At 42.8% G+C, this 27,593-nt stretch overlaps 3 protein-coding genes across 8 annotated transcripts; all 3 read right to left on the bottom strand.

The window, feature by feature from the left end:
• Nucleotides 1–1,096: 1,096 nt before the first annotated feature.
• On the bottom strand, nucleotides 1,097–7,222 carry LOC119741571 (cytochrome P450 2J6-like). 4 transcript variants are annotated; one of them, XM_038217377.1, is made up of 7 exons: nucleotides 7,003–7,220; nucleotides 5,959–6,162; nucleotides 5,189–5,417; nucleotides 4,670–4,815; nucleotides 3,094–3,907; nucleotides 2,703–2,860; nucleotides 1,097–2,079 (listed from the first exon to the last, which is right to left on the bottom strand). In XM_038217377.1, exons 3-7 carry the CDS (start codon nucleotides 5,389–5,391, stop codon nucleotides 1,895–1,897), a joined length of 1,506 nt encoding a protein of 501 aa, XP_038073305.1. In that variant the 5' UTR covers nucleotides 5,392–5,417; nucleotides 5,959–6,162; nucleotides 7,003–7,220; the 3' UTR covers nucleotides 1,097–1,894. The 4 variants fall into 4 exon arrangements, with proteins under 4 accessions (XP_038073305.1, XP_038073303.1, XP_038073302.1 ...); XM_038217375.1 differs by lacking the exon at nucleotides 5,959–6,162 and having other exon boundaries at nucleotides 5,189–5,410; nucleotides 7,003–7,222; XM_038217374.1 differs by lacking the exon at nucleotides 5,959–6,162 and having other exon boundaries at nucleotides 5,189–5,414; nucleotides 7,004–7,220.
• A 3,310-nt stretch (nucleotides 7,223–10,532) lies between these two features.
• Nucleotides 10,533–15,752, bottom strand: LOC119741572 (cytochrome P450 2J6-like). Its single transcript, XM_038217379.1, has 6 exons — nucleotides 15,608–15,752; nucleotides 14,466–14,694; nucleotides 13,952–14,097; nucleotides 12,532–13,345; nucleotides 12,123–12,280; nucleotides 10,533–11,416 (listed from the first exon to the last, which is right to left on the bottom strand). The coding sequence occupies exons 2-6, from the start codon at nucleotides 14,678–14,680 to the stop codon at nucleotides 11,232–11,234; spliced, it is 1,518 nt and encodes a 505-aa protein (XP_038073307.1). The 5' UTR covers nucleotides 14,681–14,694; nucleotides 15,608–15,752; the 3' UTR covers nucleotides 10,533–11,231.
• A 1,901-nt stretch (nucleotides 15,753–17,653) lies between these two features.
• LOC119740340 (cytochrome P450 2J6-like) lies at nucleotides 17,654–24,554 on the bottom strand. 3 transcript variants are annotated; one of them, XM_038215602.1, is made up of 6 exons: nucleotides 24,372–24,554; nucleotides 22,336–22,560; nucleotides 21,828–21,973; nucleotides 20,403–21,216; nucleotides 20,002–20,159; nucleotides 17,654–19,124 (listed from the first exon to the last, which is right to left on the bottom strand). In XM_038215602.1, the coding sequence occupies exons 2-6, from the start codon at nucleotides 22,548–22,550 to the stop codon at nucleotides 18,940–18,942; spliced, it is 1,518 nt and encodes a 505-aa protein (XP_038071530.1). In that variant the 5' UTR covers nucleotides 22,551–22,560; nucleotides 24,372–24,554; the 3' UTR covers nucleotides 17,654–18,939. The 3 variants fall into 3 exon arrangements, with proteins under 3 accessions (XP_038071530.1, XP_038071531.1, XP_038071532.1); XM_038215603.1 differs by having other exon boundaries at nucleotides 22,336–22,564; XM_038215604.1 differs by lacking the exon at nucleotides 24,372–24,554 and adding an exon at nucleotides 22,689–22,718.
• Nucleotides 24,555–27,593: the final 3,039 nt, after the last annotated feature.

Below are 27,593 nucleotides of genomic sequence, written 5' to 3' on the forward strand. Positions count from 1 at the left end.
GCATTATTTTAACCAGCAACATGTCCTGTTCTCATGTTATGCATCACTCGGTGCCAGAAAATAATAGAAACGCGCAAAAAAAAAAACACTTGTGGGGCTCCAGATGCACTTATTTGAAGTCTTAACTGGTAACCATACAGAGAATTATGCTAGAGGGCGCTGTAATGAGGTTAAGCGATTATGCAATAATTTAATGTTTAAAACAACTTAGTTTTGTGAGTCACTAGCTGTAGTCTAGTGGGTACTGGACGGTGCATCCACAGTGATCATGAGTTCGAATCCCACCGGGTGTGATTATTTTTCTACATCTTTTTTTGTGTAAAAAAAAGGTTTGGAAGTCATTTGGAACGGTTTTCCTTTGCTTATCAATGCTTTGGATGATTTTTTTTTTTCAAATGAAATATAAAGACCGAGTACCTAACTTGTAACTTAAAGTGATTCGATGTACGCCCATAGCGCCTTTGTAATATGGCGGTCCGCAAGGCAATTGTCCATTAGAGGCTTTACGGCATCAACAATGGAAGGGAAGGTTTCGTGTCTGATTGGTGCCCGGTTATACGGGAGAAACTGTCGGCAGATCAGGTAGGAAGGACAGAGCAAGGTCGGTGATAGCTTTCCTCCATTCTTCAGGAAACAAACACCTGAGCCCGATGATAGATGTATGATAGATGAGGAAAATTTCAAAAGTAAAGATGTGGATAATGATATCAAACATGCTGCCTAATATAATGGAACTGGCTTTTTATTTCGTTTCCCAACACATTATCAGGATGATGTGACGTCACCAAAATATGCCTTAATATATAAGGTAACATGGACGCTTGGCGCCCAGTATTCCTAATGCAAAAAAGACATGTCAAATGACGCTAAAACTTAAGTAAATAAGTGATGAGAAGTTAGAGCTATAGTCCTGATCCTCATAACATTATACTAATCAGACAGGCGGCCATTTCTTGCCAGCATTGGGGGGGGGGGGGCTAGCAGCTTGGAAGTTCGAAAAGCGGGGGTGGGGGAAGGAGGGAGATGCCATCGGGGAATAGAGGGCGCTGTTCCGCTGTTCCATGAGCAGGACAACATCGGCCTATAGAAAGCGCTGTTCGTATACAAAGCACATTTTACGCCTTTAATGTGCGATTTCAGTGAAAGGGGTGTTGTTACACAATCACAGTCTTATACAGCAATACGTCATTGGGCAAAATACAAAGTAACTTTGGATCGAATGGGCTAAAAAAATCATTAAAGCTATTAAATTATAATAGTAACCATGTAGCCCAGAAGTTTGTTTCGTTATTTTATGTTTATATGTTTCATTTTGTGTCGCCTTTTTACATTGTGGCGCTCTTCGTCGCGACAATTTGCCGAGGGACACAATTATACCAAAAATACGATGATTTTGTAGACACTAACGATTCATAATGGGAATGGCACATCCCCACACCCCCTCTAGAGACGCCCGTGTTAATATTGTTCAATTTAAAAAAAAAAGTGAACCTTCTGTGTATAGGAAGAGGATAAATAAATGAGGAATTTAACAAATTTCTGTGAAACTAATTCAGATTTCTTTAATATTTTAAACTCCGAATTATGGCATAACCAAATACTCGAAAGCGCGGTTCTTCGGAGATCCATTGTCGCCATTTTTTTCCAGCTGTCAATTGAGAACCTAAAAAAAAAATAACTTTTACAATCACTCACAACCAAGTTACGATCTGTTTTACTGAGGTTATTATATGATGATTGTAACATCCAATATTACTATATCCTCTTATAATACTGATTTCAATACTCTTCTTTCTTGCTTTTGGTCCTTGCTTTAGCTCGTTCAGGTTAAACGTTTTAAAATCCCAACGAAACTTTCTTTCCAAATAGGCAAATTCCTTATATACAAACGCCGCTAATTATCTCGCGGATTCGCGCAGATTTCAAACGGAGCGGGCGCATGCGTGATTCCGTGACACGCCTTGAAGGCTACAGGTTCGGCGCCCTCTGGCGTCCGGAAGGTGAACTGATGCATGAGGCATGTGAAGATGATGTAGAGTTCCATCCGTGCAAGCTGTTCCCCAAGACACACGCGCCTACCTGTGAAGAGAACAGATTGTTCTTCTATCAGACCAGCAAGGACTGGAACGACCTCCCTCAGCACATTACTGGCATAGGAGACACCAATCAAATTAGTGATACCCTAAGATCCCTCAGCACTCGTCAATAGCATGTCCACCCCTTCCAAGCTGAATGAAGTTCCTATATGAGCTTATCAGCTATATCAATCAAGATCTATATTAAGTCTTATAGTAGAAGCTTCGAATATTTACATTTGGGTCAATGAAATGAAAGGTTTCTGAATTATTCCTATACAAGAAGCCAGAGAAGCCACAGTCGAAGCCGAGGTTTCGAAAACCCTTGTAACTGACACACATGCAGGTGTTCAAATCTTATCCGGGAATGACTAAGAGCACTATTCGACTACATTTTCCTGAACAAAAATATGGGTACTTCAATTGCAGTCGTTCAAAAACTATTTGTTACAAGTTAGAGAAATTATATTGAAAGAAACACCAGGTGAGATGTTCCATCTTCCATGCCATCTTCCATCTTCCGAAGAGGACTCCCCTTGCATCAAGTAAAAGAATACTCTTGGGCTAAGAAAAGATCTATGGGAACCGACAAAAGGGGGAAATCGGTTGAGATGCACAAGTTCTTACCTATTCCAAACGGGATTAGCTTTTCCCGCCGAACAAGCTTGCCATCTTCGTCCAGGAATCGCTCCGGTCTAAACTCGCTGGGATTGGGCCACTCGGACGGGTCACTGTGAACGCACCACATGTTGGCCACGATGAGGGCGCCCTTTGGGATGTGATACCTGGATAGATGCATCACAGCACATAAAAATGCAAATTCAAATTAAGAACAGGTAAAGCAAAATTACCTGCTTAATTTGGATTAATGTGAATGCGTAATACAAAATAACCGCCACCGAAAGTGTGCTGTACATTACTGATGATGCAGTTCTGAGCTTAATTTACGGTATTTTATTGCACTCTTTATGCACTACTACTGAAGAAAACGCTACTGCGCCTCTATCCTAGAACATACCCTCGCAGAGTTGTGTCTTCGGTGCATTTATGAGGTACTCCCAGAGGCGCAATGTTCCCCAAGCGTTGAACCTCGCTGATGACCGCTTCCACGTAGGGTAGCTCGGGTTTGTCAGACAGCCTGGGTAGCCTATTACGTCCAACCACTCTGTCTATGTCCTTCTGTACCCGAGTCTGGATTTCAGGGTATCCGACCATGAACAGCAAGGTCCAGCGGAGTGTTGTCGAAGTAGTCTCCGTTCCGGCCCCAAACAGGTCTCCAAACGTGTAGTGCATACTCGCTGGGGTCAGATACGTTTGGACACCTTGCTTCTCCTTGTCATCCATCTCCTTCATAAACGCTCCCGCGAAATCTCGCGGGTCCTCGTTGAAGTCCAACTCTCCCTGGTCCACGTTCCTGCTGTAAAGCAGCTGGTAGAGAATCTCGTCGAAGCTGATGTTGGTGTGGATGAGTTCCTTCACGATGGGTAGGAACTGCATCTTGGCGAATATGGGTACGAACTGGACCACTCCACCTGCCCCAATGAGCTCAAACATCTTACTGAGGACCCCCAAGAGCCTTTTGAATTTCGTATCCGTGTACTCGAACCGCCTTCCAAAGATTACAGAGCAAATGACATTAGACACAGCGTTCTCTACGACGTGTTTTGGGTTGAGAATCTCCCCCTTGGTTTTGCGGATTTCCTCCATCAGACACTTGGTCTCCGTGGTGATGTGTTCCTCGAAGCTTGACTTGCCCACTCCGAGGCCTCGTAGGGTTGTGACCGAGAACCGACGGAGTTCAACCCAAGGCTCACCAGACGCTGAGAGGACGCCTGTTAGATTTGTGACGAGAAAACAAAGGGAGCAAATGTTGCTGGACATTATAGGCCATCAGCCTCGGTCCAAAATTTTGGCCATCGGTATCAAATGAGGGGAATAATCGTCATAGCGATTTAAGGCAAGGCATACACCTCCAGAGTTGGAAAATATGTGATAGCATTGCAGCGGTGGCAGCTTTTTGGGTGTTATCACCCTTTTTTTTCAAAATGTCCATCAAAATGCTTGTTACCACTCTAGGGCGGTATACCTTGCTCATGCGCACTATTATCATTTTTGCCCTGATTTGGTACTTGCCAAACCCCCAGGCTGATGGCCTATTATGTTCTGAACTCTACTAAACCGTTGAAAGCATTGGTATAGGCCTCTCTTTGCAACCCCACCCTTAAGACGCTAGTCCTCCATGGGCAGAATCGTTTCGTTAATTATAATTATGTTGTACAAGACAGTCCTGCTTCTACGAAAATCATTATCATGGCATCAAGGTTTTGCATCGAAAATCAAACTCGTGTGGTTAATTTCTAGCTATAAAGTTTTTAAAAAACGAGCATCCATTACAAAACCAAGTTTCAAGTAAAGATGAAATTATTTGTAGCGCCACGAAAGAGCCAGATATGACCTGGCCTACACAACGCCCTCTGTCATATTCTTCATAGAGGTTCAGTACATCTGTGTTCGAAAAGGGGGATGCCTGGAGGTTGTGCGAGAACCTGCACCAAATTTCCAAATAAGCGATTTGATCTCGGCTTAAGGCTCACCGTAACCAGGCAGAGTTATCTGACTGATCTCCAATCTCGGCCGTCCACTCAACTCATGCTGGGCAAATGCTTCTTTCATGACGTCATAATCTTGCAGGACCACGATGAGCTGATTGGCCACTGAAAAGCTCACGAGGCTTCCGTATCTATACAAAAAAAATGTTATAACTTTAGAGGACTGAATACACTTTGAATCAAGTGCAATAAACAGACAAACCACCAAGCACAAGGAACAGAAGGAAAAAGGAACACCATTTTAGGTGTATGTAATACCCATCATGGCAGTCGCGGTGATCGAAAATATTTATTTTGCAAATCATTTTCTGAAGGAGCAGAGCATAATATTCCAGTGAAGTTAGACTGGTTTGACTGTTCCACACCGTTTTACAACCTATAGGTATAAGGACTGTACACTGACAAACTTCTAGTACAAAACATTTTTTTTTTAAATAAGACCACATGCAACTAGATATATTTTTAAAGCTTTCGTTGTGAGTTGCTCATGGTTCCTACCCGTACCTATGAGACAGGTCTCCCAATGCCTCGTGGATAGGCCCTTTAATCATGGCTAGTTGCGGTAGGTAACCCAGCAGCGGCCATCCCCTAGGGCCGGGAGGGAGGTTCCTTGGCCGTCTGAAGACCCAGAAGAGGATCGTGAAAAGCGTAAAACCAAGAAGGGCTGTGCGGACGTTGATGTGGTTCCATACATCGTAAAGATCCATGCTTGCAGGCAAAAGAAAACTACGACCTCAAATCATAAAAAGAATAACAAATTCATACAGATATTTTCTGTTCTTTGGATATAAACGACTTCGGGCACTAATATATCTGAACAACAGGCTTTCGCCATTGAAGGGGGCCTTCGTGATAGAATTGATAACGTGCCCGGATTAGTCTTTTGGTGAATATTTTAATCAATTGAATGATAATTCAAGAGTTTGTGTGACCAACTTTGCCAAAAAAGAAAAAAAATGAACAGGCTTTTGTCTAAAAAAAAAAATAAAAACGCTTTCTTGGGCCGTAGTTTTTGCCAGTGAATAATTAACAACTTTCGTATTTATCTACAGAGGACAAATGAAAGAAATCACATGGGTTATAAGAGTAAATAAAATTATGAAAATAAATAAAGTTCCTGCAAACTGCTGTCTCACTTTATTGACCTGAAATATACAAATTACCACACAAAAAATAAGGCCGGGCCTGATGTACTTTACCAGATCTTCTTCGTAGGCAAAATAAATATACATAAACAATTAATATAATTATGTGGGACGTCAACCGTGGCTTACCGATTAGCTGTATACTACTGCCAAATCTGGTTCACCACGGCGACGAAACAAGAATTCACAGTAAATGATCGCGGTAAACAATATAGTACGGTGCAGGATAATTCTTGCTGCCCGTAGCGAAGTTCACGCAGAACTGAGGGTCTGATATGCCTGCAACAACTGCAGGAAAAGACACGCTTGGCTACTCCCGTTGCGTAACTGCAGCTGCCAATAATAATAAAAGGAATACCAGGCTACCATTTATACACAATTCTGCAAAGAAATTTAATGTCGTATAAATGCATGTATATTATATCAGAGTCGGTAAATTAAAAAGGTTTACACCACTCGTTATCAGTTTTCTGCTGACGTGAACGCAGACAGTTTTTTGTAATCATGCAGCAAGGAGACGTGTTCCTAAATCAAAGAATAATTAACCCTTGACTGGGCTGATAACCATCACGTGATTAGGCCTACAGGCTACAATCTTCTCGAACTGTAGCATGATTTGAGGGCAATGAACTTGCAAGATTGCAATGCGAATTGAGACATTGAGTTGGGGTCTCGGAATGGATGTTGTGCGTTGCACCATTGCACAAACAATGTGCCGTTGTCGGGTGTCTGACGAGGGCTGAATGACCATTCAAAACAGCTCATTTCATGGGATATAGTTTGTTTAGAGTCGGAGTTCAGAAACGTTTGGAATTGTATCTACAGATACAATTTCGACTTGAATGATACCCTCGAAAATTACACAATTCTTACCACTTATCGTTGGCCTAAGTCATGAGACTTTACTTGATGGCGTGCAAGTCTATGCCCCGGCGCACAGATTCTTTGGTACAGTCAGTGATGACACTGTGCAAGCAGTCTAGTCGTAGTGGTATTACGCACGACAATGATATATCATACTCTCATAAAATGTTAATAAAAGTGCAGCCTGCACTTGTGTGATTTTAACAGGCAATCGTATCGTGGAGGAATAGGAAGGTTCCTCCACGATCGTGCACGAAGATGATACACCCTACAGTAGCATGTACAGGGGAACCTGCATTTGTGACTAACCTGTTTTGTCCCGTCACCTTACGCGTCAGCTGCAGACAGAAATGCACGCGATTGATCATGGAGCTATCAACTGAATTATGGACCTTTGAACCAGAAGAGGTCATTTGCCTCTGCAGTCACATGAGGCGAACATGATTATTTAGTGGGCTCACAGTTGTCGCAGCACAAAAGGAACTTTTGATCTTGGAGCTTTAAGTGATATGAATTTTGGGCGCTGTAAGTTCGTCGAGGCAACAGGTTGCGAGGGTTATTGATTTAGTTTTTGTTTTCGTTAATTCCCTTTCGTTAATATAGGTTTTCCCGGCTATTTTAAAACGTGTACCATTCGAATGCACCGTTTTTGATATTCCATTTCGTCCATCAACATCGATTTAGAACACCTCCAATGTTTAATTTCGTCTTTTGTCGGACAATTTCAAATTCAGTTCAATCAAATTCAAACAATGATACGAGCACACGTTTTCGTCGTGGAGTATTCGATTTCGTCTACTCTACGCCAAACCTTGTTATTCAGAAATTAAATTCGTCTATTATTGATTCATATAAAGACGACTTCGATCTCTGAATGATGCCATTCGGCAACAACTTAGACGAAATTTGATCTCTAATGATTATCGACCCGGTGACTAAAGATGGTGACCAAACTTTGAAATTGAATGGTAAATGACAAAATTGGTTTTGTTAAAAGCGTTTGAAATTTTTCTCGGACGAAATTGAATGTTAGAGTTGGTGAATTTGAATGCAAACATTTCAAATAGCCGGAAAAAGCTACAGCAGATTACGAAGAAAGCATTTGTAGTTTGCTGTCTTAAATCGTGATCGCGGAAGCAGACTGGCTATTTTGTCAACATCTGCAAGGCGTCTGCTGGTGATCGTCATTCGTTGTTTCGTAAAAAACAGTCTTGTAAGAAATCGTCTGGTTGGAGGCTGGTTGGTGAAGCGATACTTTACTCGCCTTCCACCGCTGTGACCTGCGTTCGATTTCTACCTGGGCCATTATGTGGATTGGCTTTCCAGTCCGAGCCTGATTCCGTGGGTTTTCCACAGAGTATTATTCGGGGGATTTCCTTCACATTGTCCTCTCTTTAATCCGCCCCATGGTAGCCCAGTGAATTCCATCGAATGGGCTACCCACAATAAAAGAAATAAGAGGCTCAGGTTTTGCATCTCCTATGCATCCGCCAAGAATTTATGTTACAAGACACCTCTCAAAAGGCTGGTTTAAAAGTATAGGCCCCCTATATAAAACGGCATGGTGAATATTTAACGTTAAAAAGATGCAAAGGTTTTGTGTGGAGAGTGAGGGATGTAGGGGAAAGGAAGCGAGACCGATGTGTCACTCTATGATTGTTCAGAGGGTGGTGCCGATGAAGAGGTGTTAGTTAGAGAAGGGCTTGTGGGTGGTCTGAGCAGCATCAATACCCAGAAACATCTTCTCACCAAAGATGGTGTCACCTTCAAAGCAGCCATGGACTTGGCCAAAACCCTTGAAACAGCTACCAATTAAGGACGTGCTTGATTTAATAAGAGCAGCCCTAGCGCCGACACAGCATCAGTTCACGCACTACACAAAAATGCCAAGCAACACTTACTGTACTACAAAAAAAACACCCCACAGACGCGTACCAATCTCAAAAAGGAGGGAAGAGATGTAGTCGATGCGGCAGAGACAAAGTGTCTGACCCCACTCCCTACGTCAATAATTTGTACGATTATTTATTTCTGGCTTAAAACATTTTTATACTGAGGCCTGAGGCTCAAACACTGAAGTTTACTCATCTTCAACAGATCTGTGAGAGTGAACGACACAGAATATCGTCGGAACAGACGCCATAATCCGGGTGCCACAACCACCATCTGAGCCAGACTTCGAGATCCAACTGAAGGATCCAGTTCAACATAATCCCTGATGCTCAGCAACAGGGAGTGAGACAGTCTCAGCGATTCAGGAAATCACTAGCATGGCAGCAGGATTACGTATACCATCCTCACATAATCACTCATACTCGGTTTAAATCAATCAATCTTGCATTATTTCGCACTCATCTCTGAATTGCATACTCATTCTGATTTAATTCAAGAACTATAGTATACAAGATAGTTAAAAGAGGACAGCCTGCTAATATCGAGTTTAACAGTTACGTGCGGTATAAGCTCCGTGGCTGAGGTCCTATTTACCGGGGAACACTTGAGGGTGGGGGCTCATTTCTGAAGAGGGGCACTCAGTGTCATTTAAGCAATAATAAAAAGCTGATTTGCTTTCCTCAAAATCTGAGCGATTAGGGAGGTGGGGCAAAAGGGGAGGGGCAATGGGGGCACGGGCCTAGAGCGGGGGCGTACCTCCATACCTCTCCTATACTCTAAATTCCAAAGAGTGAAATAAGGGACTAGACGTTGAAGAGTGAAAATCACTCTCATTTTCGATTGACATGAACCACTTCAGTCGAAGCTCGAGTGAAACCTCGATCTTTACGATTGAAGAAATTTCACTCTAAAACGTCTGGTCCCTAGTTTCCGACTGTGGGAGTGAATCTTCACTCGAATGGAGTGAATTTTCATTCTTTAAATAGAGAGAGTGCTCCTTGGTTAATTTATGCCACTGGTTCCTACAATTTTAAGATTAGCTGGGCCACAATGTGATGTCCAGGTATAAGCCCATCACCGACAGTAATGTCTAGTTGATCTTTGACCAGGAGCGTAGCGAAACCATAGGGGAGGGAGGTTGACATTTGCTGATAGACCATCCGTACTGGTAGGTAGCCTGGATTTTTTTTGCCGGTCACCAGGCCGCAGCATATAATAAAAGAAAACAGGGGTGGACACCATCTAACCCGTAGGGGGGCACTGTTCAAAGCAGACTTTTTTAACACTATCGGACAACAATATGGCTGTATGGCTCCCACCCTCTCTCCCCCCCCCCCCCCCACCTGTAAATAGGACCCCAGCCACGAAGCTTATACCGCGGCATATTTTCCGATAGACACGGCATATTTGCCGACATTAACGATGATGGCGGTGTCACATTCCCACAACCCCCTCTAGAGACGTCCGTGTCAATATTGGTCAGTCTAAATACTGGTCCCTCAGTGTAGAAAGGGGTTAAATAAATGCATAATTTTACATATTTCTGTGATATTAATTCAGAATTTTTTATCTTTAAGCTCGAATAATGACATAACGAAATACTCAAAAGCGCATTTCTTCGGAGGTCTATCACCTCTAAAATAATTTCCAGCTGTAAATAAGGCCCCCTTAAAAATAATACATTAATACTTTTACAATCACTCAAGACCAAAAACAGTCAATCTGTTTCACTGAGGCAATTATCATGATGATTGTGACATCAAATATTATACAAATACAGCATGGTTTGAGGGGAAGTAGTGGGAATTACTATAGTCCTTCGGTGTAGGTCACTTGACTACCTCCCGACGCGAAGCGGAGGGAGGTAGTCAAGCTGACCTACACCGAGGGACCAGTAATTCCAGAAATAAACCAATAAACTTTCCAGAAATAAACTATGCTGTATTTGTTTTACTACACCTCATCAATAATATTTAGTAGCCTCACTGTCTTTTTAGTAGCCTGAAGACTGCCTTATTGATAGCGGCCTTCGTAGAATTTGCATCTTTATTCAGCACAATTCATATTCTTCGTCACAGCATACATGAAATAGTATCGTGCCAACACTCTTTAATATGTTTTTACTGCAGTAGTAACAAGTATTGCAACAACAGACTGGTTTCGTAAAGATAACATGCCATAGACTACATGTCTACGAGGCGGGTTCCAGAGGGAATTTTTGGTGCTACCAGAAAAAACTACCCCACGGCAGCGAGCGACACCGGGATGACGTCACCTGGGCGTGTATCATTTTCACTTCCCGGACGTGCGGCGGAATCGACCAATGACGCGCTCCGATTTGATCATGAATCTATATGCGGTGTAGTTATGCTATATCCTCTTATAATACTTATTTCATTACTCTTCTTCCTTGCTTTTGGTCCTTGCAATACCTCGTTCAGGTTTAACCATAAAAAAAAATTAACGGAACTTTCTTTCTTGATAGGTTTACCTTTCTTGATAGGTTTACCTTATTTACCTTTATATCACACTTTATATACATTACCCCGACGCAAAATTCGACCTTATGAATTATATCACACTGTTATGACACATAATTATACGCGAAATACGAAGAGAGACCCTTTTACGAGCTACAAACACGGCTAATTATCTCGCGGATTCGCGCAGATTTCAAACGGCGCGGGAGCAAGCGTAATTCCTTGACACGCCTTGAAGCCTAGAGGTGCGGCGCCCTCTGGTGTCTGGAAGGTGAACTGATGCAGGAGGCAGGAGAAGATGATGTAGAGTTTCATCCGTGCAAGCTGTTCCCCCAGACACACACGCCTACCTGTGAAGAGAAAAGAATGTCCAATACAGCCTCAGTGGTTTATCGAAAACTCGGCTGGACTTTGCTTGCGTGTCTGAAAACCAACAGGCCTCTAACTTGTGACACTCCGGTTCATTGTGGGTACATTTTTCACTTCAGCACCATCAAGTCTTATGGTTAAGGTTTTGAATATTTGCATTTTGGTCAAGGCAATTCACGTCTCCGTCCATTTGAAGTCATGCCAGAATATTCAACATGTGTGTCAAAAATGTTTTGTGTTCGTCAGTGCAGTAGAACAAATGTACACCTGTTTATGCGTCACCTACTCCTACCAAGATGATCTGTGTTAGAATAAAAAGTATAGGCACTCCAATTAGACATCTGGCTGCTGTAAAGTCTGAGTACTGTATTGTAGGAACAACAGACCCCGGTCCCATCCCCTTCTCCTGTGCCCCCACAACCCCTATAGTTTAGTGTCGAGTAAAACCTCGTTGTGTGGACTGAACCAGCTGCGACCTCCTAGCAGAAGGCCTGGGTCCCAAAACGAACCTGTCATCCTGGCCTTCTCTACAGCCACTCGTTGGGTCGGCTGAGGGCAAGCCTAGGCACCGTCGATCGAGACCGCCACAGTATCCTGAATACTTAGTCTAAGAAAAGACCTATGGGAACTAAAAGAAATGGTTCGAGACAGAGATACAATCCTAGAATTTCATGCACACATTCTTACCTATTCCAAACGGGATGAGCTTTTCCCGCCGAACAAACTTGCCATCTTCGTCCAGGAATCGGTCCGGTCTGAACTCGCTCGGATTGGGCCACTCGGACGGGTCACTGTGAACGCTCCACAAGTTGGCCACGATGGTGGCACCCTTTGGGATATGATACCTGGATGGATGCAGCACAAGACATAAAAATGCAAAGTAAGATCAAGAACAGAATAACAATTGCTTGCTTTTCCAAACTGTACTTGCTTTGATTCATAATTGTGAATACGCAATACAAAATAGGCCTATCCGCCACCGAATGTGTGCAGTTACATATACTTCGTGGTGCAGAAGCCGTACAGTATTTGTACTGCACTCTTTACTGCACTCTTTACTGCAGAAATGTTACTGCGCCCAATTTATAGAACATACCCTCGCAGAGTTGTGTCTTCGATGCATTTATGAGGTACTCCCAGAGGCACAGTGTTCCCCAAGCGTTGAACCTCGCTTATGACCGCTTCCACGTAGGGTAGCTCGGGTTTGTCAGACAGCCTGGGTAGCCTATTACGTCCAACAACTCTGTCTATATCCTTCTGTACCCGGGTCTGGATTTCAGGGTATCCGACCATAAAATGCAAAGCCCAGAGGAGTGTTGTCGAAGTAGTCTCCGTTCCGGCCCCAAACAGGTCTCCAAGCGTGTATTGCATACTCGCTGGGGTCAGATACGTGTGGACACCTTGCTCCTCCTTGTCATCCATCGCCTTCATGAACGCTCCCGCGAAATCTCGCGGGTTCTCGTTGTATTCCACCTCTCCTTGTTGCACGTTCCTTCTGAACAACAGCTGGTAGAGAATCTCGTCGAAGCTGAGATTGGTGTGGATGATCTTCTTCACGAAGGGTAGGAACTGCATCTTGGCAAATATTGGTACGAACTGGATCACTCCACCTGCCCCAATGAGTTCAAATATATTATTAAGCGCCTCCAAGAGCCTTTTGAATTGCGTATCCGTGTACTCGAACCGCCTTCCAAAGACCACAGAGCAGATGACATTAGACACAGCGTTCTGTACGAAGTGTCTTGGGTTGAGAATCTCCCCTTTGGTTTTGCGGATTTCCTCCATCAGACACTTGGTCTCCGTGGTGATGTGTTCCTCGAAGCTTGACTTGCCCACTCCGAGGCCTCGTAGGGTTGTGATTGAGAACCGACGGAGCTCAACCCAAGGCTCACCACACGCTGTGACGACGCCTGTTATTTTTTTTCAAGAGGAAAGGAGAGGAAATGTTGTTTTAAATGATTTTCTGTACTGTACTAACCATCCATTAAAAACTTTCAGTGACAAGACGGTAGTCATGCATGGGCAGAATCGCCTTGCTGATTATTTTGTACTCGTCATGTTTTTACGAAATTCGCTTTCACGGCCTCAAGCTTTTCCACGAAAAATGAAACTCGTGTGGTTAATTTCTAACTAGTTTTTAAGAACGACCATCCATTACAGAACAAGTTTCAAGTATATGATTTCCTTGGTACAACATGTGCTACCAACAACGAACACGGCGGAAATCGTCTCAGGAAATTTCGTACAACAGTGTCTTTTTGTCTTTCCAGCTTCATATCCCAACCTGTACTAGTAGAATACGTAAAGAGAAATTCACATGGAATACGAAATTTTATTTGTATCGCCACGAAAGAGCCAGATATGACCTACATAGCGCAGCAATTCCTTTACAGAGGGTCATTGTGACTTTGTTTGAAATTGGTGTTTAGAACAACACGTCTGCGTCTATAAATGCATGAGAAGTTTATACTGATGAAGACCCATAATAAACTATTTGATCCTGGCTTAAGGCTCACCGTAGCCAGGCAGAGTCAACTGACTGAGCTCCAATGTCGGCCGTCCACTCAACTCATGCTGGGCAAATGCTTCTTTCATGACGTCATAATCTTGCAGGAGTACGACGAGGTGATTGGCCACTGAAAAGCTCACCAGACTTCCGTATCTATGCAAACAATTTATCATGCACTGAATACACTTTGAATCAAGTGCAATAAAAAAGGAAACCACGGAGCACTATATAGGGAACGTAAAAAGAAGGAACGCCATTTTCAGGTAACAACTATCATGACGATCGCGTCGATTGCAAATAATTATTTTGCAAATCATTTTCTGAACAGAGATATGTAACTTCTAGAACATAATCCAGTGAATTTAGAGTGGTTTGACTGTATCGCAACGTACATGTATATAAGGTTTGTCTTAAAGTCTACACTTACGAAATAACACCACATAGTCTACAAATCAACTAGAAACGTAATCCGATACTTTTTTAAAGTTTTCTTTCTGAGCTAAATCAGGTTCATACCGTACCTTTGGGACAGCTCTCCCAATGCCTCGTGGATAGGCCCTTTAATCATGGCTAGTTGCGGTAGGTAGCCCAGCAGCGGCCATCCCCTAGGGCCGGGAGGGAGGTTCCTAGGCCGTCTGAAGACCCAGAAGAGGATCATGAAGAGAGTCACACCAAGAAGGGCTGTGCGGACGTTGATGTGGTTCCATACATCGTAAAGATCCATGCTTGCAGGCATAAGAAACCTACGACCTCAAATGATAAAAAGAACAAAGGGGTACATTGTTGGTTTTTGTTCATTATGCAAGATGTGCCCCTTTTTTATGCAAAAAATGTGACACGCCCCCAAAGGGGGGAAAAAAAGGTTTATGATTTGACACGTAAACTTTCTGTCCACCCCCGTTCACTATACTGGATGGTAAAAATTGCCCCCACTTTCATAAATTGTGGTCCAATCCCCAAAAGATGCCAAATTCTGGATATGTTTTATCCTCGAGATGCGTAGCACTTGAGTGAGCTGTGCATAATCGAAAAAGAAAAGTGAAATTATCTGAATCGCTTTTTTGGGCGCTCGAAGCCCCGCCCCCCCCCCCCTCACTTTTTAATGTCATGGCCCGGCCCATAAAAGGTCAGAATAAAAAGTGTATGAACCCCAGAAGCCCACTGACTAAAGCTTGTAATGTGACGGGTTCATCTGAACAGCTAGTATAGTTTCAGTGCCCATTCAAAACAGCTCCTTTATATTGATATAGTTTGTTCTGAGAAAAGTTTGGAATTAAATATCTATAAAATTTGGACGTGAATTGTGCCCTCAAATTTTACACATTTTACAATTTATCGTTTGTCTTAAGTCATTGACTTTCAAGTTTTGCGCAAGCATATGACCCGGGCCGGTAGCTCCTTTTTTGCTTATTTTGGCGTACGGATTTTGTAAAGTTAATCATGGCATCCTAAATGCAGTCATAGTGGTATTACGCACGACAAAACGCACTCATAACATAATGTATCACTGGTACAACATGCACACGTGTAATTTTTACAGACGATTCTATCATAAGCATAACAAGGTTCCTCCATGATCGTAGATCCGATGGAAGGCCTATAACACGTGTGTGTTACATGTACATGTCCAAGGGCACCTGTAAAGTAACTATTTGAGACTAACCTGTTTGTCCCGTCACTGTAGGCCTACTCAGTCGTCAGCTGCAGACAGAACTAAATGCATGTTGATCGTGGAGCTGTACCTAAAAACTGCATTTGTTATTGAAGTTTGAACCAGAGGAGTTTATTTGCCTCTGCAGTCATATGCAGCGAACATGTTTATTTAGTGGGCTCGTATCCCTAGTTTGGCTTTTTGTTTTTGTCGCTGCACAGGCAAAACGAACTAATGATCTCTGATCTCTACTGATATGCAGTTGGGGCTCCATGGAAAAGTTCATCGGGGCTAAAGGTTGCGACGGTCATCAATATAATTTTGTTTTCATTTCCTTACGCTTATAGTAGAATACGAAGAAAACATTTTAGTTTTCTTGAATAATGATCGTGATATTACATTGGCTATCTGTCAACATGTAAGGCGTCCGTTTGTGATCATCATTCATTGTCACATTAAATTTCTCGTAAGAAATTGTCTGGGTGGGGTTGTGCGGCTCCTGTGCATCCGTCCAGGTCATTTATGTTACAAGACACCTCAAAGGCTGTGTAAAAAGTGTGAGCGATGACTTCTGTCACGCTTATTTAGATAGGTGATTGGGGAACGACCACTGGATAAATTGGATGATGGAGAGGAGTGATCGCGTTCACGACTCATAAGGGTCCGCTCATAAGTCCGACACCTCAAAGGTCCGACGCCTCATAAGTCCGATAAAATCGCATCCCCTAACCAATTAAAGACCCATAAGTCCGACGCCTCATAGGTCCGACGCCTCACTAGAAGTCCGACGCCTCACTAGAAGTCCGACGCCTCATAACTCCGACGCCTCATAGCTCCGAGCCTCGTAAGTCCGACAAATTAAACGCCTCGTTTTTCCAACGTCGGACTTACGAGGCGTCGGACTTATGAGGCCTCGGACCTATGAGGCGGAATAAATAAATGTTATGCTTCATAAGTTCGACGCCTCATAATTCCGAAATTTCGGACTTATGAGGCGTCGGACCTATGAGGCGTCGGACTTATGATACGGCCCCATTTAGATTACTTGGTATCAAATTGGTGGGGTTTGCCACCGAAATGGACTTCGTGCGACATTTGAGTCCAAATTTATTATGCAAATAAGTCGAAAATGCCGGCGGCCATTTTAAAATATCCAAGATGGCTGCCATCCATTTGGAGTACACCATAAACAATAATGCATTCGGGTTCCTTGGTATCAAAAACATGGGGTTTGCCACCACAATGAACTTCATATGACAATCAGGTCCGAAGTTATGAATTAGGTCACAAATGGCGGCCATTTTGAAATCCAAGATGGCCGCCACACGGTAGATGGAAACAAATGTTACCAATGGATTTCCGGCTTAGGAAGGTAAACTCTATTCAAATACGACAAAAATTCCTTCTTTAGCAAAAAAAATGCAAAAGGATATAACAGCCTATACTACAATGACGCGCTCCAATTTGATCATGAATATTTATGAGGTGTAGTAATACCATATCATCTAATAATACTTTTTTCCCCCTTTTTTCTCAGGGGAAACTTATTTCATTCAAACACATTTATTTCCTCTTATATTATAGGTATTGAACAAAATATAAAGGCCACTAGAGGTGGCAAAACCTTGAAAGCATGTATCAGGCATGCCATTACACAAAAACAGACGAATTATAACAGAAAAAAAAAAATTACACACATGACACTGTATACTTCTAAGCAGTAAACAAAGTTATGAAAACTAATGGGCTACGAGTAGGATCGTCGTGCATAAAAAGTCCAAGGGCAGAGACACATTACATATAAAATATATCACATTACATAAGGTACAATTTAAGTTTGCGTTTAAAAATATTATATTGAACATCTAAAAGAGAATGGTACATTATTCCATTATTAAGATTCGGAGTATTTAATGTTGTATTGAACGGCAGATGTTCTATGTTGCGATATGTGGAAATGAAAGTTATTAGACACACGAGTGTAGTATGTAATTTACAGTTAAGAGTACAAACAGGTTTGAATAGGAAATTGGCAGTCAGTTATTTTTTATACTTGTACATAAATAGTGCTTGTTTGTATTTATTAAGGTTTGTTATGCTTAAATATTTTAGCTCACGTAAAAGAGGCTGCCTCTGGGCCCTATTATGGTGAAATGGTAATAATTCGAACACTTTTTTTCCACAACTTTATTAGAAGAAGCGTTTCTCTTGCGTTTTACAATAAGTATAAACAAATAAAAAATTAATCATTACATAAAAGAGAGAATGGGTCCCATTTCGCATTAAATTTAGCAAGATTACAATTTGTAGCAAATACGAATTTTTATAATATTTATACATAGTATCGTTTTAGCTCATTCTTAAATACTAAAAGAGACGGTTTGCTACCATTCATCTTCATTTTGTAAATATGGTAACGGCACATAGGAGAAGACTTAAGTTAAGGGCGCTCCAGTTTTTGTTAAGTATGCCAAAAAAAATTATCTCCTAATCTACAAACACAATAATATTCAAGGTCTTCTTAATCCAATCACTAATTTGGGTCCAGAACGATAAAGAAATCTCACAAGTACAAAATAAGTGAATCAGAGTTTCATTTTCTACATGACAGAAGGACCTCAAGTCGTTCTGCCCTTTACCAATCTTTACCAAATAAGAATTGACGCCTGTATGACCATCGTAATTTAGTATCATAAGAAATCGCAAAGGGCATACTGCAGAAAACCAACCATTTAGTTGCAGGGAAATTGATGCTCAATTTTGTTTCCCATTTATCAATGAATTTACTTGCAACCTTTGTTTTCACTGAAGTAAAATATGATAGATACGGGCAAAACCTTTTTTATCTAACACAAGTATCTCAAAATTAAATGGGATAAAAGGAAAGCAAATATTTGACTTAACATCTTTAAGGAAATTACAAAAAGAATTGTTGGCGGCCTTGACGACACCACCATACTCTAGAAAGTTAGTTCTAATACTGAATTTTAACATAAAGCACTCCAAGCTCAAAAAAGCACCTTTGTCGTCGAGTAGGTCAGACACAAAATTATCCCCTTTGTTTGCCCAGTGTTTGTAAAAAAAAAAAAAGATTGTTACCAACCGTAATTCTGTGGTCCTACCACAAAACATTGCAAAGAGGATTATCTTATAATACTTATTTCAATACTCTTCTTTCTTGCTATTGTTCCTTGCATACCTCGATCAGGTTTAACTTTAAAAACAAATTAACGGAACTTTCTTTCTTGGTACTTTGGTAGGTTTACCTTATTTACCTTATCACATTGTTATGACATATATATGCGAAATACGAAGCGAGAATCTTTTACGAACTACAAACACAGCTAGGTATCTCGCGGATTCGCGCAGATTTCAAACGGCGCGGGAGCAAGCGTAATTCCTTGACACGCCTTGAAGGCTAGAGGTGCGGCGCCCTCTGGTGTCTGGAAGGTGAACTGATGCAGGAGGCAGGAGAAGATGATGTAGAGTTTCATCCGTGCAAGCTGTTCCCCCAGACACACACGCCTACCTGTGAAGAGAACAGAATGTCCAATACAGTCTCAGTGGTTTATCGAAAACTCGGCTGGACTTTGCTTGCGTGTCTGAAAACCAACAGGCTTCTAACGTGTGACACTCCAGTTCACTAAGGGTACATTTTTCACTTCAGCACCATCAAGTCTTATAGTTAAGGTTTGAAAAATTTACATTTTGGTAAAGGCAATTCACGTCTCCGTCCATTTGAAGTCATGCCAGAATTCCCCACCAGCAGTCCTATCACACGTTAATTATCAGTCGTCAATGTCTAATCCAGTAAATTTATAAACCGTGTGAGTAGCATCGTCCAGTCCGACTTATCCGAAGAAGAATCAGATCACAGTCAGTTAAGTCCAAAGTGAGTAGGAGTCTAGGAGAATCATCGAAATTCTGAATATTCAACATGTGTGTCGAAATGTTTTGTGTTCGTCAGTGCAGTAGAACAAATGTACACCTGTTTAGGCGTCACCTACTCCTACCAAGATGATCTGTGTTAGAATAAAAAGTATAGGCACTCCAATTAGACATAAAAGCTGTAAAGTCTGAGTACTGTATTGTAGGAACATCAGACCCCGGTCCTATCCCCTTCTCCTGTGCCCCCACAACCTCTATAGTTTAGTGTCGAGTAAAACCTCGTTGTGTGGACTGAACCAGCTGCGACCTCCTAGCGGAAGGCCTGGGTCCCAAAACGAACCTGTCATCCTGGCCTTCTCTACAGCCACTCGTTGGGTCGGCCGAGGGCAAGCCTAGGCACCGTCTATCGAGACCGCCACAGTATCCTGAATTCTTAGTCTAAGAAAAGACCTATGGGAACTAAAAGAAATGGTTCGAGACAGAGATACAATCCTAGAATTTCTTGCACACTTTCTTACCTATTCCAAACGGGATGAGCTTTTCCCGCCGAACAAACTTGCCATCTTCGTCCAGGAATCGGTCCGGTCTGAACTCGCTGGGATTGGACCACTCGATCGGGTCATTGTGAACGCGCCACAAGTTGGCCACGATGGTGGCACCCTTTGGGATATGATACCTGGATGGATGCAGCACAAGACATAAAAATACAAAGTAAGATCACGAACAGAAAAACAATTGCTTGCTTTTCAAAACTGCACTTGCTTTGATTCATAATTGTGAATACACAATACAAAAATAGGCCTATCCGCCACAGTTTGTGTGCAAGTTCGTGGTGCAGAAGCCTTACAGTATTTGTACTGCACTCTTTACTACACTCTTTACTGCAGAAATGTTACTGCGCCCAATTTATAGAACATACCCTCGCAGAGTTGTGTCTTCGATGCATTTATGAGGTACTCCCAGAGGCACGGTGTTCCCCAAGCGTTGAACCTCGCTGATGACCGCTTCCACGTAGGGTAGCTCGGGTTTGTCAGACAGCCTGGGTAGCCTATTACGTCCAACAACTCTGTCTATATCCTTCTGTACCCGGGTCTGGATTTCAGGGTATACGACCATAAAATGCAAAGCCCAGAGGAGTGTTGTCGAAGTAGTCTCCGTTCCGGCCCCAAACAGGTCTCCAAGCGTGTATTGCATACTCGCTGGGGTCAGATACGTGTGGACACCTTGCTCCTCCTTGTCATCCATCGCCTTCATAAACGCTCCCGCGAAATCTCGCGGGTTCTCGTTGTATTCCACCTCTCCTTGTTGCACGTTCCTTCTGAACAACAGCTGGTAGAGAATCTCGTCGAAGCTGAGGTTGGTGTGGATGATCTTCTTCACGAAGGGTAGGAACTGCAACTTGGCAAATATGGGTACGAACTGGACCACTCCACCTGCTCCAATGATTTCAAATATATTATTAAGGGCCTCCAAGAGCCTTTTGAATTGCGTATCCGTGTACTCGAACCGCCTTCCAAAGACCACAGAGCAGATGACATTAGACACAGCGTTCTCTACATAGTGTCTTGGGTTGAGAATCTCCCCCTTGGTTTTGCGGATTTCCTCCATCAGACACTTGGTCTCCGTAGTGATGTGTTCCTCGAAGCTTGACTTGCCCACTCCGAAGCCTCGTAGGGTTGTGATTGAGAACCGACGAAGCTCAAGCCAGGGCTCACCAGACGCTGTGAGGACGCCTGTTATTTTTTAGGAGAGGAAAAGTTGCTTTAAAAGTTATGTTCTGTACTGTAGGCCTACTAGCCATCAATTAAAAACCTACCATTTTCAGTGGTACGGTCTTGCATGGGCAGAATCGCCTTGTTGATTATTTTGTACTCGTCCTGTTTTTACGAAATTCACTTTCACTGCCTCAAGCTTTTCCACCAAAAATTAAACTCGTGCGGTTAATTTCTAACTAGTTTTTAAGAACGACCATCCATAACTTAACCAAATTTCAAATAATGTGATTTCCTTGGTACAACATGTGCTACCAACAACGAACACGGCGGAAATCGTCTCAGGAAATGTCGTACAACAGTGTCTTTTTGTCTTTCCAGCTTCATATCCCAACCTGTACTAGTAGAATACGTAGAGGGAAATTCACATGGAATACGAGATAATTTGTATCGCCACGTAAGAGCCAGATATGACCTACATAGCGCAGCAATTCCTTTACAGAGGGTCACTGAGACTGTGTTTGAAATTGGCGTTTAGAACAACACGTCCGCGTCTATTATCAGCTTATGTCTGGAAAGTTTATACTGATGAAGACCCATAATAAACTATTTGATACTGGCTGAAGGCTCACCGTAGCCAGGCAGAGTTAACTGACTGAGCTCCAATGTCGGCCGTCCACTCAACTCATGCTGGGCAAATGCTTCTTTCATGACGTCATAATCTTGCAGGAGTACGACGAGGTGATTGCCCACTGAAAAGCTCACCAGACTTCCGTATCTATGCAAACAATTTATTATGCACTGAATACACTTTGAATCAAGTGCAACAAAAAGGGAAACCACGAAACGTAAAAAGAAGGAACGCCATTTTCAGGTAATAACTATCATGACGATCGCGGCGATTGCAAATCATTATTTTGCAAATCATTTTCTGAACAGAGATATGTAACTTCTGAAACATAATCCAGTGAATTTAGAGTGGTGTGACTGTGTCACAACGTACATGTATATAAAGTTTGTCTTAAAGTGTACACTTACGAACTTCGAGTAAATAACGCCACAAACTCTACAAATCAACTAGAAACTTAACGGACACTTTTTAAAGTTTTGTTTCTGAGCTAAATCAGGTTCCTACCATACCTATGAGAAAGCTCCCCCAAAGCCTCGTGGATAGGCCCTTTAATCATGGCTAGTTGCGGTAGGTAACCCAGCAGCGGCCATCCCCTAGGGCCGGGAGGGAGGTTCCTGGGCCGTCTGAAGACCCAGAAGAGGATCGTGAAAAGCGTAAAACCAAGAAGGGCTGTGCGGACGTTGATGTGGTTCCATACATCGTAAAGATCCATGCTTGCAGGCATAAGAAACCTACTACCTCAAATCATAAAAAGAACAAAGGGATACATTGTTGGTTTCTTGTTCATATGCAATATTTGCCCCCTTTTTATGAAAAATAATGTGACACGCCCCGAAAGGGAAATAAAAGTTTATGATTTTACCTGTTAACGTTCTGTCCACCCTCGTTCACTTTACTGGATGGTAAAAAAAACACAATTAAGCACAATTATTTAAAAAAAAAACCACAAAGATTGTTCGTTACAACTACATTTTCTGTTAACATCATTGCCCCCACTTTTATAGAAAAAAATGTGGCCCAATCCCCAAAAGATGCTAAATTCTGGAATATTTTTTCATCCTCGAGATGTAGAATTTGTGAGCTGTGCAAATGCGAAAAGGAAAATTAAAATTATCTGAATCGTTCTTGCGCTCGAAGCCCTCCCCCTACACACACACACACACTTTTAATGTCATGGCCCGGCCCATAAAAGGGTCAGAAAAATGGCATAAAGTGGTGTTGAACTAATTGAGGTACCGTTAAGTGATCCTGAGAGTTTCAAATATTGCACCCAAAAATACATAGTGTATGAACCCTATGTCCACTGACAATAGCTTGTGACGGATTCATCTGAAAAACAGCTAGTATGGTATGATATTATGCTTTCGCCATTTGAAGGGTCTTTCGTAATAAAATTGATAGCGTGCCCGGATTGGTCTATCCGCTCCGTTCACAGGTACCCCCTCACCGGCAAAGAAAGTACAGTTGGGGTGACCGAACGACGCCATCTTGCCTGACTGCAATATTTTGCCGCGAAGCGCGGCCACTGCGTGTACATAGTACAAATCCCCTGGTGTACGTGCGTCACACACAAGGAACGGTGCGTGTCAACCAGCTAAATGTCTTGCGCCCATGGGACGTCGTTGCTAGGTAAAAGGGCGCCCTCTTTGTTGGCGTACGGAGCCCATACACAATTCTCAAACTAATACAACGTTAATGTCGTACTGTGCGTGAGTCACAGATATTGAATCCAGAGATAAATCAATCAGAGTATGTTGAATATCAAAAATAAAAAAAATACAATAAAAAAACCAAGGTGTTTAGGCCTACCACTCGTTATCAGATTCTGCAGATAGTATCATGTAGCAAAGGAGACGTATTCCTAAATAATAGAGTAAGCCCTTGACCGGGCTGATATAGCACGATTACTGGTCTACAATTCTCGAATAATAGAATGATTTGAGGCCAACGAACTTGCAAGATTGCAATGCAAATTCAGGCGTTGCCCGTGAGTTTGGGGCCTTTGCGGGATGGATTTTGTACTGTGTTGCCGTTGTCGGGTTTCTGAGGAGGGCTCGGTGACCATTCAAAACAGCTCCTGAAAAGGGATGGTTTGTTTTTATGGATAAGGAGCTGAGAAACGTTTGGAATTAATTATCTATAAAATTTTGACGTGAATTGTACCCTCCAATTAATTTTACACTTTTACAAATTATCGTTTGACTTAAGTCATACACTTTATTTTGCACAACCCTATAATTATGACCCGGGCCGGTAGCTCCTTTTTTTCGCTTATTTTGGCGTACCGGGATTTTGGTAAAGTCAATCATGACATCTTAATGCAGTCGTGGTGTTACGCACGACAATGATAACTCATGCAGTCATAACATAATGTATCATTGGTACAACATGCACTCGTGCAAGTTTTACAGACGATCGTATCATAAGGGATTAAGAAGGTTCCTCTATGATCGTAGATCCGATGGAAGGCCTATAACACCGTGTGTGTTACATGTACATGTACAACTACAAGGGTAGTCCTGTAAGGTAACCATTTGTAACTAACCTGTTTGTCCCGTCACTGTACTCGTCACTGCCGAGAGACCTAAATGCACGCGATTGATCGTGGAGCTAGCTATACACTGAATTCGTTATTGAAGTTTGAACCCGAGGCGTTCATTTGCCTCTGCAATCATATGCAGCTGATCGAACATGTTGATTTAGTGGGCTCGTATCCCTAGTTTTGGCTTTTTGTTTTTGTCGCTGCCAAAAAACGAACTATTGACCTTGGATCTACTGATATGCAGTTTGGGGCTCTGTGTCAAAGTTTGTCGGGGCTGAAGGTTGCGACGGAGGGTCATCAATATAATTTTGTTTTTCTTGCGCTAATATAGGTTTTCCCAGCCAATTTAATGAAATGTTCATTCACTTCTGAAAATCGGTCATTCGTTTTTCGTCTGAATTTGAATGCACGTCTTTAATGCTCAATTCAACGAAAGTTCAATCGTTTTCATATTGTCCGTGCATTCGGTTTTGAGAAACAGACAGCCAATTACGTTACCTGTGCATTCGTTTACGCAAGCAGATCTTTTTAAAATTGATTTCATATTCACAGCTAATTTGATTGACGGTTAATGAAAAAGAAACCCCTAATTGTATCCGGTACCGATGGCATTAAACTAAAAGCGAAATATAGAATGGTGAATGTTGTAAATCGCCCTTTAAAAGCGAAAAAGAGTCTTGTAAACAAGTCTGCAAGGACATAAACGAAAGGTGCTGCTCAATTACTTAATTGATTGAACTGAAATGGAATCTAACGCTCTTGTAGCGAAAATAAATCGCGTGTTCAGAGCGATTCTCAAATTCAGACGAAAATTAATGACCAATTTTCAGAAGTGAATGAACACTTTCAATTGGCCGAAAAAAAACCTATGGTTAGAAAGCATTTTTAGTTTTCTTAAATTATGATCGTAATATTACACAGGATATCTGTCAACCACTGGCGGCGGGACCGGGGGGCCAGCTCCCCCCCCCCCCACCACTTTTTCCACTGGGGAGGGAGGATGCCCCTCACTCTTGGTAGGTCCCACAATAGCGTACTCTTGGAAAAGGGCGCCCCTATTGAAGATGAGGTTTAGCCCCCCCCCCCCGCTGGCACTGGCGGTGCTTTGCCCCCCCCCCCCAACACACACACACACACACACCCACACACACTTTCAAAATTGTTCCGCCACCGTTGCTGTCAACAAAATTAATGTAAGGCGTCTGTTTGTGATCATTTATTGTTCCATTCAAATTACATTCTCGTAAGAAATTGTCCGGGTGGGGTTGTGCATCTCTTGTGCATCCGCCCAGATAATTTATGTTACAAGACACCTCTCAAAGGCTGTGTAAAAAAAAGCCAGTATTTACATTGTCATGTAGTATCAAAGTACAGGCATACAGGCCAAAAACATGCAGGTGAATCTTCAACGATAAGAGAAACAAAGGCTTTGGGCGGAGATATCGAGAGAGTGAGAGATATGGGGGAGGAGTGAGACCGATGCGTAACAAGAGTGTTCAGAGGGTCGGGCCACTGTTCGAAGAGGTGTTAGTTAGAGAAGGGCATTCAAACTAGTTCAATTTTTCCTGCTTTTGGGATGAAGGTTTCGGGAGTCAGGTGTGAATGTTAATCGTCGGGCATTTGGGGTAGGTGAGTGACGATTACTGTCACGCTTATTAGATCGGTGCTTGGGGAACGACCACTTGATGGATTGGATGATGGAGAGGAGTGATCACATTCACAATTATGTGAACGGTCATAGCGGTCGAGGCTAATCAAGATAATCACGGCGATCACGACTGTCAGAACGAGGAAGATGATCACGGTAATCACGGAAATCATAGCCTTGTTCAATGCGGTCTCTCGGCTTTTTGTCGAAGGGAGATAATCGGGCCCTAGCACCCACAATCAACGCGGTTACGTGCGTGTACCACCGACCCTTGTCCGTGCGTGTACCACCGACCCTTGTCCGTACGAACGGTTCGGTACTAACACAACCAGCAAGCACACACACGTGAGTACGGACTGTACGCATGGTGTAATAAGGCAGTAAACGTAGGCCTACTATGTTCTGCGTGTGGGTGTACGTACGTACGTACAGTGTACGTGTGGGGGATATACGCGCCGCGTGGCCTGTCGAACGACCGCCTTGTTGGGTCTGCAACTTCCGGGTTTAATGTCTTTCTTTACTTTTTCGTCCAGTTTTGGAAAAAAATGGGCGGGCTTCAGGTATGCGGGTATGCCGTGATGATTATGTAGGTCGTCTTGGACCAATCACATGAAACAACCTTCCCAATAGTATGATTAATTCATTTTTAAGCTGACCAATCGTAAGCTTCACAAGAATCATGTGACGTTGCGCGGCATGCATAATGCATTAGTCATCATGGCGTCTTCCATGTCTTTTTAGCGAGAGCGAAATGTTCGTCACTTTTTCAACAATTTGACATTGATTCGAGTTTTTCGGCTCGTGTAATGAATCCATTTGAGTGGGCAACGATCGTCTAATGACAGCATTACCTGCAGAATTCGTTGGAGCCTTCAATACTGCTTCGGACAGACTGGGACTGAACGACTTTCACCCACAGCAACGGGCCGCCATTGCAGCGTTTCTTCGCGGATGCGACGTGTTTGGCCGTGTCCGAAACGGGCTTCCAGAGCTACGGCTACGTCTATTGTCAGCGCGTCCCCGCGTATTTTCAATGAGCGCAGACCTAGACCTAGCTCTAGACAACGGATTCGGATGCAGCCTTAGTTAGCCTATCGCGGGCTGACCAATGAGAATTCAGTATATACGCGGGGGTGGTACCTCATTACCTCAATAGGTTTTGCTGGGTCAACTCAAAACCATCAAGGCGTTGGGTTACGCGGACAAGCTCATGCATGTACATGTACATGGCTGTTGTACGAGTTCGTGTGTGATGTACGTGCGTACGTACTGTACATGTACATGTACAAGCATAGCCTTGCTGTATGGTACAAGTTACTTTCTCGCAAGCAGCGTACGGGCATCGATATGTGCACGCAATTATGCCTTGCCAAGTTGATTAGGGATTTTCTTATCGGCGATTTTTTTTTTATCGGCGAATCGATAAGCCCAACGCCTTGGTCAAGGCTACGGAAATCACGACTCCCGACCCGTTCCCGTCCTACCAAGCGTGAGAGTCGTGATGGTTATAATAGGAATAACGATGAGAGCGGGGAAAGGGGCTGTTTGATCGACGCTGATATCCACGAGATGGGGAG

This window comes from Patiria miniata, unplaced genomic scaffold, assembly GCF_015706575.1.
Source record: "Patiria miniata isolate m_02_andy unplaced genomic scaffold, ASM1570657v1 HiC_scaffold_5, whole genome shotgun sequence".
Lineage (NCBI taxonomy): Eukaryota > Metazoa > Echinodermata > Asteroidea > Valvatida > Asterinidae > Patiria > Patiria miniata.